This window comes from Micromys minutus, assembly GCF_963924665.1.
Source record: "Micromys minutus genome assembly, chromosome: 2".
Lineage (NCBI taxonomy): Eukaryota > Metazoa > Chordata > Mammalia > Rodentia > Muridae > Micromys > Micromys minutus.
The window spans coordinates 55,176,563-55,188,780 of NC_137971.1; the positions used below are offsets into that span (position 1 = coordinate 55,176,563).

A 12,218-nucleotide genomic window follows, 5' to 3' on the forward strand; every position below is an offset into this window, starting at 1 on the left:
TAGGCAGCCTCTCATTCTTGAGTTTGTAATTCTGTTATCCAGCTTAGTGTCATTACAAAGTAGGAAGGAATATTTAGTATGGTGCCTATGATTAGATTTGTGTCCTATTTCTTTTAAAATGCTGCTTGTTAAGATATGGAGTAAAACTGTGATCTAGCATGCTTGTCAAGCCACTTTACAAAGCCTAAACACTCAGAATCCACCTTGGACATTCAGGACGAACATTAACTATCAGAGGTGAAATTGATGATCAGCTCATATCCAGACACTTAAACTTTGCTAGGTGCTTAGCCAAGGCTTAGTGATTGATAGTGCATTTTTCAGAATGCAGTAAGATGCTGGTGGTGCTGCAGTAAGCTGCAGATGAAGCCTATGTCACCTGAGTGCTTCACAGAGGATTAGCTCTTCACATACAGTTGTGGGAAGAGGCAGCAGCAGTAATGGTTGGGTATAGGGAGGCTGTGGGAGGAGCACTGAGAGAAGAGCAGCAGAGTCCTGGAGGGCTGGGAGCTCTCAGGAGGCTGGTTACTTATAAGGCTTTAGTGGGCCCCTGAGAACTGTGTGGGAGGGCTGTGATGGGCAGTTTGTATAAGCAGAGAGTTGCCTGTGTAGGGCAGGGAGATGGGGCATGTCCAGACTCTTCCTGGGTTGACAATGGCTCTTTCTTCTTATCTTTCCCATCGGATCACTTATGTCTTTTTATGTGTTTTCCGGTAGGCAGTCATTCTTGTTACAGAAAACTTCATAAACAAGCATCTAGGGCCATTCTTTCAAGTTCAGATGCATTATTTTGTGATCCTGAACACTGGAGCATTTGATTCCTGGGCTGTCAGCAGAACTTCAGGAAATGCTGTATGTAATAAGTTGACCATACCAGGGCGCACGTGCTCCTCAGTGCGAGGAGAACTCTCAAGCAAGACACCTTTCAGTTCTGGTTTTCTACCTAACCTTCCATTCATTCTGGAACATCTCTGACCCAGGGCATCTGAAGGCATGCCTGATATAAGCAGAAACGGTGGCCTGAAGCTCTTTTGTTTGCAGCTACTGAGGCTGAGGTGTGTGTGTCATCTGTGCCTTCTGCATGTTACAATGCTGATCGGTGTGTCTTGTTTTCACTCAGGTTTTGAAGCAGCTCTAGATCCCCCTCAGATGCAGTGTCTGGAGATCAGTATGTCAGAATGCTATTCTTAAGTGAACTGGGCAGGAAGGCATCAAAAGTGACTCCTTTAACAGTGCAGTTACTCTGTGCAGGGTGTCAAACTTGTCTTCAGAGACACTTATGTGCACCTCCCCATGATGAGCAGCCTTGCAAAGTAGTGTCATGGTGTTCAGTATTTGGATGTTGTCTGACATCTGCTGACTTGTAAATACCAAGTGGCTCTCATTTGATGACAAGTGTGACAAGAATTCTGGGTTTGGTCTTTGCCCTGGTCCATACCTCTTCTCCCCTAAGATTCTTCATAGTGGTAGGAACATCCTTTTGGGTCACAAGTGTATCTGAGTGCACATGTTGTCCCAGGTTGGGACTGGACAACCAGGAGGTTCAATGTAGCCCCAAGGACTTGGGGATCTCAGTCCCATCCCTTCTCTAGCCTCTAGGGAGGGGAGAGAGACTAGAGGCCAGTGTTGGCATCAGCCTGCCTGGACTTTAAAACCTCAGTAAAAAAGTAAAAGGAAGGAGATAGGTGCCGTGACACACACCTATAGTCCCAGCACTCAGGAGGCGGAATAGAGATCTCCAGAACAGGGTAGGCCAGCCAGAGCAAGTGATATATGAGAGAGAATAGGAAGAACTCTTTGTCTCAAAAGCAAAGCAAAGCAAAGCAAAACAAAACAAAAGAGTAAAAGACAGAGTGTGCAAGTATCTAGATGGAGAGGTGGGCCTGAAGGGCATATAAAGACACCTCCTCCCATGTGCACACTGGTGTGGTAGCTGTGGTCACCCTTCATCGTGGCCTTTATAGTAAAGTAGTGTGCAGGTGTAAGTCAGCACTCTCCAAAGTTCTATGGGCTACTCCAGCAAGTGACACAGACCAATAAGGGGCCTGCAGGAACCCTCAAAATATATATAGGTTACAACCTGGAACTGTGATGCTACCTTTAGGGGGCTAGGGTGTGTGCAGTCTTGTGGGGTGGAGCCCACCTATGGGATTTGATGCTGTATCTGGGTAGGCCATGTAGAGTCAAATAGAATTGGGAACCCAGGTTACACAGTTGTTGGAGAAATGCTTTGTGTGTGAATACTCCCCTACTGGTGTGGGAAGTGTTGAGTGATGATTGAGTGAGAATAGGAAGACTCCATGTGTTTTCCTGTCTTTACTGGCCAATGAGGCCATCATTCTGTTATTTTACCAGAAGAATGACAAGTTATTCAGGGCCCTGCCCTCAGGTTGACAGCCTATTAGGCCCACAGAGCGCAGACACTCACTGTTACTTCCCACACCTACATGCTGTTTTGTGCTTAATGTTCCATTGTTGACAGCATCACAAAGACATGACCATTGTGTTAGGACATGGCAGCAGTTTGTGAGGCACATGTCCAGGGACTGGTATCCCGTAGGTATAGCAGATGATTTCTTTGCAAGATAGAATGTCACAGGGTACCCAGATAACTCACCTAAAGATTGGGCTGTTGAATAGGAAAAAAAAAACAGTTGTGATTATTCTTAATATACATGGGAGACTTAAATACACATGGTAGGGCTATAGGTGATGTTCTATATGGAAACAACGTACATCTGGAATGTACTGTCTCACCTCTGACTCCCACAGACCTGTGTACTTCAATCAGCCTGAAAGGCTGGGCTGGAAGCCAGTGCTGGCCATTTAGTTTATGGTTTGTGGTGAGGTGACCAGAGGAGGAGCTTCTCAGACTTCTGCTGAGGGCACTGGCTGTACTGGGCATGAGATGGCTAAGAAGTTTCAACTTTTGATACCAAATAATCCACTTTAGGCTTATGGTTGTTTGCTGTTCTATAGTAGATAATATTCCATTCTGTCTCTGGTGCTAGAAGAATGCTTTAAAAAGGCAGATACTGCAAACCAAGAGAAATCATGCTGGCATTCAAATGAATTAGCACATCGTGTGCACATTTTTAGTAGTGAGGCAGTCAGGCATGATGATGGTGCATGCCTGTGATCTCAGCACTCAGATGGAGGTAGGAGGATCAGGAGTTCAAAGTCATCCTTTTTTTTTTTTTTTTTTACAAAAGTGAGTTTGAGACAAGCTAGGAAAGGAAAGGAAAGGGAGAAAAGAGGGTAAGGCAGCTGTCTAGGTGCTGGGCTGTGGGACTAGCCCATCGGCCTTGTAGCTGAACCAGTGCAGAATCCCCTTGCTCACATATACATGAACAACCATGACTATACGAGGCTTTTAACTTTTTAATCAAAACATAACAAGCCTTTTCTGTAGATTATAACTGCATTGGAGAGTGGCAGACAGTAACGTTAGTGTGTTCAGTGCTCTGTGATTCATGGCAGTGACATTGATAGAGCACACGTCCTCTGACTCGCTCCATTTCTAGTTGTGTGGCATAGTAGAGTGAGTATTACTTTGGTAATGTTTGAAGTATGATTTCTGTTGTCGTCAGAGAAGCTGAGCTACATGCATGGTCTTTCAAAATCAGTGCAGTGCTATAGTTCTGCTATAAGATGCTTGGGAATTAGCTGAGGATGACTGCATTGATCCCACATGCTGGCAAACAACAGTCACACTAGCTCCTCATTAACCACAGTGCCATCGGGAACAATAAAAGAGGAAAGATGTTGGGTCATCAGGAATGACCACTTTCCAAGAGTGAGGAAATGTCCCAGATGCTGAGCCCAGACTGTTGGTTAACCATAGATAGGCCAAGGCCACACCAAGGTTTTAAGGGCTGGTCTCCCTCAGAGCTGTTTCAGGTTAGGAATCCAGAACGTGCTCTCCTTAGCTGCTGAGCCAGAAGTTGAGAAAGGAGTGTGTTCAGCCCTGAGCCCTGTGTTTAAAACTGCTTCCTTCTGTTTCTCTTGGCAATCAGCCAGGTCTCACAGGCTGTTTTGCCTCTTGTCTTTTGTGGTAGCTAGCTGTGATGAGCCCCATATGAGTATCAGTGTTTGCTTACATGTATGTATGTGCACCGCTTGCATGCCTGGTGCCCTCAGAGGCCAGGAGAGGGTGCCAGATTTCTTGGAACTGAGAGTTTCTAGGACAGCTATATGTCATTGTGTGGGTGGGTGCTGAGAACTGACTCTAGGTCCCTGAAAGCAGCTAGTGCTCTTAATTGTTTAGCCATCTCTCTAGCCCCCATATTCAGGTTTTGATGGGTTAGTTTAGGTCCTAGCAGACTCCTTAGCATGCAGCTGGGATAGAGCCAGCTCCAGGAGACAGCCCAGGCCTATGACCATTCATGGGCCAGTGTCTAGTACTGGTTGAGAGGAGAGGCTGAGATCTTTGGTATCAAACCTTGAGAACAGTTTGTGAGCTGTAAAACCCTGAATCCAGGCTGTTCTTGAAGACTTTCTTAGCACAGATCAATCATGGCAAGTGCAGGATATCCACAACTGTTCCCCGAGTGACAGCTACTGGTACCACATGTGTCAGGAGACTCTTGTTTGGAAAAAAATGATACTACTGCTACAAAGAAGGGTGACCTGAAGGGACTTAGTGGCCTCATCTCCATGAATGACAGTCAGACATTGTAACTCCAGTCAGTTACCTGGGTCCCCCCAGGAGTCACAGTGCCTCAAGAAGGAGTGATTGACTCCTGTCAAGGTAATGGACCAGCAGTTTCACTGCCTGGCAGTCAAGTGGCACATGTTCATCATTCTCATGGGATCATGCAGTCTTGGACCCTGAGTAGAATGAAGATTCTTTACATGTATTCCAAAGGTAAATAAGTATGAAGGAGGAACTTGTGTGATGTACCAGAGATCAAAAAAGCCTTTTTTTGATCGAACATGGATGGGTAGTGAGCTACCTAGGGAAGCTTTCAAAATGAGCCAGGTGCAACTGTCAGAAGTGTTGACTCAGGAGAGTGAGGCCTAGGAGTTTTCAGGTAGCTTTTCTGCACAGGACATCTCTACTCTGTAGGTCATGTCCTGTCATCTGAAACCTGGGGTTGGTGTGGTCTGCTGAAACCAGAGTCCAGCCGAATGGTATCACGTTTCTACTAGGCAGCATATCCTTTGATGGTGGTATGTGGTATCTTTTGTGCTCTCACCATCACTTGGGCATTGCACACTGGCTAAGCAAACCTAGTAGCAGATGTTCTGCTGCGGAACTGAGCTTCTGCCTCCTGGAACACTTAGGCCAGCAGGAAGGTGCACAGATCAGGGGGTAGGAGGCTGGCTTTGCTAGCACCCAGCATGGGAAATTGAGAAAGAACTCTGTAGGATGTGCAAATTTTGAATTATAAGGTGGCAGCAGATGCTGTGAAGTAGGTTTGTGAATCTGAGGCAAAGGACCAATGGGGGAACAAGAAGGGGACAACAACAGTGAGGAATGTGGGCATTCCTGTGGGCAGCTTGCTGGCTGTGAGGCAGGCATTACGTCTGGAGCTACCACTGCTTTGTACGTGGAGGGGTCATGCTACCTAGCAGTGAGTAGCGAGGGACCAGTGCACATGCTTATTAGGTTCATGTTTGATGGCATTGAAGTTTCTGACAGAAGCCATCTAGGAAAGGCTATGGCAGGCAAGTGAGTTTTCTGGAGATTGTCCAGTTTTGCATGGCTGCAGTGAGTGCACTCTGGAGAGGCACAGCCCCAGAGACAGTCCCAGGATTGTTTCTCGCAGCTGATAATGATTCCTGGGCATTAGCTCACTCTCTTGGGCTTTCTTGCAGATCAACATGAAGATGAATTTTGATGGATTAATGTTGTTTAGATGAATTAATGACTTTATAGAACTCAGATCATTTTAGGAAGAAAGTTTAAGGAGTTGGTTGTAGTTGTTTTGCCAGAAAGATACAATAAAGTTAGAATCAAGAATAGAATGTGTCCCCTCCTCATAGACCAGTAAGTAAGGGCTGCATAATAAGGAATACAATGAGCTTTCATGAATTGCAGTAAGAAGAGAAATAGGCTCGGAACAGATTTGCGATCATGGAAAAACATTCCTTCTGGGTCAGGTTCAAGGATGAGGCCACAGGTGTGCACTATGATAAAACAAGGCCATGTAAAACGGTTACTTTGAACTTAAAATGAGCTTAGAGAATGAAACACTGCTTTGAACTTATTATCAGCATCCTTCTGTTACTTTCCTTTTGTGCAACATTTATCTATGAGGTAATTTTATTAGAACTTTTTTTGTCTAAAAAGGTATAAGAAGATTAAGAGGAAAAGTAAATTTGGCTAAGAGTTCAGTTTCTCACTGGGTGCTAGTTAAGTTTTGTTCTGTCAGTAGTGCCTGACCTAGTAAATGACCCACTGTTGTTAGTGGGAGGTAGAGGGGGTGAATCAGCTGCCATCAGCATGACCCCAATCACAGCTCCATATCCTGCTAGTTTTCTGTTACCCTAATGCCAGAATAGGCTTTCGGCAGGTATCATTGCTTTACACCAGAACAAAGGAGCTTTGGTGCTGACCTTATGCCCCCGGGCTCAGAGTTTTGTTTATTTCAGAAAAACAGAAGACTGATGTGAAAGAAGGAAGAAGGGGGTCTCAGGGAGCTAGGTAGCTCTGTAGTGGACCAAGCAGACATGGAGCAACAGTTAGATTCTGGGAAGTAGATGGCTCCAGAAGATATGTATAGGAGGTGCAGTCAGCCATAGGAGTCCCCAGTGGCAGGTGATATAGGGACTGGAAGGGGGTGACAATGTTGTCTGCTCATCTGACCTATGTGATTGGGTGCTGATGTTCACTGGTTTAGGAGCTGGAGGCAGGGCAGGAAGAAGTGATGATCCCAGTGTGAGAGTGAATGGAGCCTTATGAGATATCCAAATAGAGACAGGCACAGACGGGCATAGAGCAGGAGGTAGGACAGACAGGTATGCCACAGGGTCACCTATATTCTAAAGTGGCAAAAAAGGAAATAGGGTGCATGGGTGGCTTCTGGTAGCCCTTGCTCTCTAGCAGGTCAGATCAAGAGGGGATGGAAGCTAGCTCCTTCCCTCAGTGGAGGCTGTGTTGGCCTGAACTCTTCTGGGGAGAAAGTGGGGCTGAAGCCAGGCTCCACAGATGGTGAGGACAGGAGTAGGGCTTGCAGGTCAGGGAGGAGTGTGGGCCATCACTGAACAAGTTGGTCCTAAGTGGCCAGTCCCTACTGCCATGCAACTGAGCTTCCGCCTTGTTCAAAAAGGGACAAATTTTTGTTTTTTTTTTTAAACAGAAGATTTTACTTTACATATTATTTGTGTATGTATATGCACATATGTATTATTGTGTATATGTGCACATGAATGCATGCATGTCTCATGGCACATGTGTGGAAGTCAGAGGACAACTTTCAGGAGTCAGTTTTATCCCTCCACAGAGTGTTGAGCTTGTGCAGTAAGTACCATTACCCACAAGTCATCTCGCTGGCTCTTTTTACTCAACAATCTATCCTCATGAAGAGATATAAATGGTCACTTTTTTTTTTATCACTTTCACTGGCTACAGAAGATCGCAGCACTAAAAGTTCAAATGTATTTTTCCATAGTTGATCTGTGTAGAGAAGAGATGTCCATTTGCTTTTAGCAAAACCAGCCTTCCTGAAAACATCCTAACCTGGCACATCAGGTCTCTGCAGGGCGAGGTACCTCTTCTCCCACTGAGGCCAGGCAAGACAAACAAGTTAGGGAATGGACTCCACAGACAGGCAACAGCTTTAGCCCCACTCCAGTGGTTTGGGGCCCACATGACAGCCAAGCTGCACATCTGCTTCGTATGTGCATGGGTTGTTTTTATTTTTCAGACAGGTCCTCTCCATAGCCCAGTCTGGTCTCAAGCTGGTGATCCTCCCTGCTTTTGCCTTCCAAGGGCTGGGATCACAGCAGTGCAGGGCTACACCCAGCATTTGTGTTTTAACCTGCTACTAATAAATAATGTTCAGCTACTCACAAGCTGTTGCTTCTGTGGATATGAGGCTCTGGGTGAGCCCCAGGAGGCTGTGAATCACGGGCAAGATTGCCCCTCCAGTCCTTTTCTTCCATAGATTGTGTTATTGTGGACAGTGGTAGAGAGGTGAGTGCTGGTGTGACAAGGTACAGCCCTGCCCACATTGCTCTCTTCATTTTAGATCCAAGTCAGAAGTGACTGCAAGTGGCCTCAGTTGTGAGTCAGCTTTTGTGTTGAGACTCATTTTACTGTTTCTGTTTTTCTTTATATTCTGTCCTAAAATATCAAGAAATGGGCTTTTTCTTCCCTCCCTCCCTCCCTCCCGCCCTCCCTCCCTCCCTCCCGCCCTCCCTCCCTCCCTGGTCTTTGGCGAAGTTTCCCTCCCCCCAGTTAGGATTTTTGTCTTGTTTTAATTGCATGATGTAGATGAGGACACTCATTTCCCACAGTGTTTCTTCTATTGTGTCTGGCTTATTTCAGCAGCACAATATCCTCAGGTTGTCCCTGAAGTGGTATGTGGCACAACTGACTACCCTTTTAATCTGGAATAATCATGGATGTTTTTAGTGCAACAACAAAATAAAATGCAAACACTAAAAGGTGCCATTGATGGTGCTGGCAAAGTATGGAGTGTGGGACATCACGCAGGTGTGGATAGGGCCAAGCCAAGCATTGTGGACCAAATTTGTGAAATAATTTTAGTGATTAATATTAGTTTCTTTTTTAAAAAAAGATTTATTTGTTTTATGTATATGAGTACACTGTAGCTGTCCTCAGACACACCAGAAGAGTGCATCAGATCCCATTACAGATGGCTGTGAGCCACCATGTGGTTGCTGGGGTTTGAACTCAGGTCCTCTGGAAGGGCAGTCAGTGCTCTTAACCCCTGAGCCATCTCTCCAACCCTTAATATTAGTTTCTTAATGAACCCTGATAATGTCAAATGGAAATGCAGATTTATTTTGCTCAGATTTTGGGAGGGGTTAATTTTTATGTGTATGAGTATTTTTCCTACATGTACGTATATGTATGTATACCATGTATGTCCTGATGTCCATGATAGAATTATGGATGACTTTCAGCTGCCAAATAATTGCTGCATGTTCTCTCCTGCCCCCAGAGTTAGATTTTAAATGAATAACCAGAACTCTGAGTGATTATGATGTCTGTTAAATAGCCTGGGCTTGCAGAATCCCTAGGCATGGCCCCTTGAGTGGTGACTGCACCGTCTCAACCTACACATAGGCTTGGTGCCTGCTTTTCTTTTTCATCCACTATAGCCTGAGTCTGGAGATAGCTCAGCAGTTAAGAGTATTTGCTGTGCTTATTAGAGGACTCGGGTTCAGTAACCAACACCCCACAAGGCAACTGACAACTCTTTGTAACTCTTGTTCCAGGGGATCTAATGGCCACTACTGGCTTTCAGCCATGTCCTCTGTTTCCCTTTAGCTGCTCCCTAGAGAGAGCTCTCCCAACTGTTAGCTGTCTTCACCACAGCCTTGGGGTTCAGGGCCAGCCTGATGAAACCGGATTGGGTGACTGCTAGTCAGTTGACTGAGTGGCAGCAGTTCTTTGTGGGTGCAATTTGAACACATGGCCTGCTTTTTGTTGTTTGCTTTGCTTTTGTTTTTTATTTTGTTTTAAAGCAGGGAAGCCCTGTACCCTGAAACTTGCTCTGTAGACCAGGTTGCTCTTCAACTTATTATTTACCTGCCTGGATCAAAGATGTGTGCCTGCATCACTAACAGTGTCTTTACCTACTCTATGTCTGATCTTCTGAGGTTGCTGATGATGTGGGCTTGGATTGCACCACAGCTACTGGTCATAACTGGGACATAGGAGAGGGAAGGTTGCAGGCTGGATGAAAGGTCTGGGTTATTAGGGAAGCCTGGAGACAGGCCAGTCAGTCCCCCTTTCTTTGCCTTGAGGATCAGAGACACCTTCCAGTGCATTCTAATGGAGGCTCTTAGGGTCTTTTCTCAGATTTCTGTTTGCACATGAATTCATTCGGACTTTCTTGTGTTTGTCACTCTCTAGGAGTTTGCTGCACTCACGAAGGAACTCAATGTGTGTCGGGAGCAGCTTCTGGAGAGAGAGGAGGAAATCGCTGAGTTGAAGGCAGAGAGGAACAACACTAGGGTGAGTCACTTATGCCCTTCCTGCTCTGCATAGGGGTCATCACCCCATTGGGCACCTTGGGACCTTAGCAGGTTTTAATTTAGCTTAGGAGGCTTCTTTCCTTTGCTTGTGCTAAGTTGACTTTATCTTTCCTCGCTGTGGGGTGAAGTGCCCCTGTGAGGCAAGCACTTTACTGCCTGCTGGGCTCTGTTGCAGCTGCTGTTAGAGCACCTAGAGTGCCTTGTCTCCAGGCACGAGCGATCTCTACGGATGACAGTGGTGAAGAGGCAGGCACAGTCGCCTGCGGGCGTGTCCAGTGAGGTGGAGGTGCTGAAAGCCCTGAAGTCACTGTTTGAGCACCACAAAGCCTTGGATGAGAAGGTACCATTACCACACTGACAACTGTCTGCCCTGTCAGGGGGGCTTCATTGGCACTGTGATCATGTTTTGTAACATTTGGAGCTCCTATGAAAAGCTTTTCTCTTTTAGAAGCTTATGGGCTGATGAGCATCTTTGACTTGAGTGTCTTAAAATTTTTATATCAATGTGCTAATAAGAATTTGGGCCTAGTACTATTTCTAAAGCCTATAATCCTAGTCCTTGAGAGGTAAGGAGGCTTGCTGATGAGAGCTCAAAGCCTGCTTAGCTACATAGATTAATAGTAGACCTGCTAAGCCTATGGCAAGTTTTTATCTCTTCTTCCCAAAGTTTTTTCTCCCCTCCCAAAAAAGAAAACAATTAGTGGTCTGACTTATTTAGGAACAAGATTTTGTCAAATTAAAAACACACACCTATATTTCCTGCACTTAGGAGACTGAGGCAGCCAGGGTTCCCAGGGTCTAGTCAGCCTGGTTCAAAAGTAGCAGTAGAGCCAGTCTGCTGTATTCCACAAATGCTGTGTTGTGTGTTGGGCACACAGCAGGAATCAAAGTGCACACTCATTCCTCACATGCAGGTCCGAGAGCGGCTACGAGTAGCTCTGGAGAGGTGCAGCCTGTTAGAAGAGGAGCTGGGCGCCACCCACAAGGAGGTAAGTGTGGGTTCTGCAGGGGTTGGAGCTCGCAGGGTTGTTGATCCTGCTTACTTATGTTTATAAGTATAAGACAGTGATAGAAACCACAGGTTACTTCTTTTCCTCCGTGTAGATCAACCTGCTGAGGTCACTGGACTCTGTCTCAGCCCTTAGCCTCTCCCAGGTACCCTCTCTCTGCAGATGACACACGTTTTCTAGAGCTCTGCCCAGAGCTTCGGCTGCACAGTCGTTAGAGCCACTTGTCTCCTAAAGCCACCTTTGCTCATTTCTGCTAGTGAGTTCAACTTTTCTCTTTTAGCTGATGATTCTTAAAGAACAGAATAGTCAGAAGAAAACACTAACAGACGGAATGCTTGACGGAAACCATGAACAGGAAAGTGCACCAAGTACCAATGGCAAGGCAAGTCCTTGGCTTTTTTTGCCCTGTGGGGTCTCTGGTTTTGTTTTGCCATGTGGGGCTGTTGGGGAGTAGTGGTGAGGTCTGTCTGTGTCCACTGAGGAGCACACAGGTTCCTCTGAAGGTCTATGATTTCCTGGAGGTATGCCAAATGGTGCCATGAGGCTATGCTTTTCAGAGATCTTCTGATGGCTCCTTGAGTCATGAGGATCTTGCCAAAGTGCTGGAGCTGCAGGAAGTCATAGACAGGCAGGCTCGAGAGCAGAGCCAGATGAAGGAGCGCCTGGCCTCCCTGTCCAGTCATGCAGCAGAGCTGGAAGAGGATCTGGACACAGCCAGAAAAGACCTCATCAAGTCTGAAGAGATGAATACGAAACTGCAGCGAGAAGTTCGTGAAGTGAGTGCAGGGGCTTCCTGCTCTCTCTATCTTTTTCTCTCACAGACTAGGACCTTTGGGATTCAAATTGGGTGCCCTTTCTCCTGCACCTTTCACATGAGGATCACTTGCCTCTGTGGCTGCTGTAATGCGCACTTTCGTATGTTTAGTTTCTTCTTACTTGCTCGTGGAGCCCACAGACATGATGTTAGTTCTGCTTTTGTAGGGGCGAGAAGTATACCTGTCATTTTGTATGGTATGGTGCTGAGTATTGTGACCA

At 46.0% G+C, this 12,218-nt stretch overlaps 1 protein-coding gene across 9 annotated transcripts in view; it reads left to right on the plus strand.

Annotated features, from left to right (window-relative positions):
* The window catches only part of PPFIA1 (PTPRF interacting protein alpha 1), a 71,582-nt gene that overhangs the window by 17,794 nt on the left and 41,570 nt on the right, over nt 1–12,218 (plus strand). For all 9 annotated transcript variants that reach the window (XM_080912041.1, XM_080912043.1, XM_080912042.1 and 6 more), the window contains exons 3-7: nt 10,052–10,153; nt 10,349–10,513; nt 11,088–11,162; nt 11,464–11,565; nt 11,741–11,959. In XM_080912041.1, coding sequence (XP_080768167.1) covers nt 10,052–10,153; nt 10,349–10,513; nt 11,088–11,162; nt 11,464–11,565; nt 11,741–11,959 — 663 coding nt within the window. The remainder of the gene's footprint in view (nt 1–10,051; nt 10,154–10,348; nt 10,514–11,087; nt 11,163–11,463; nt 11,566–11,740; nt 11,960–12,218) is intronic.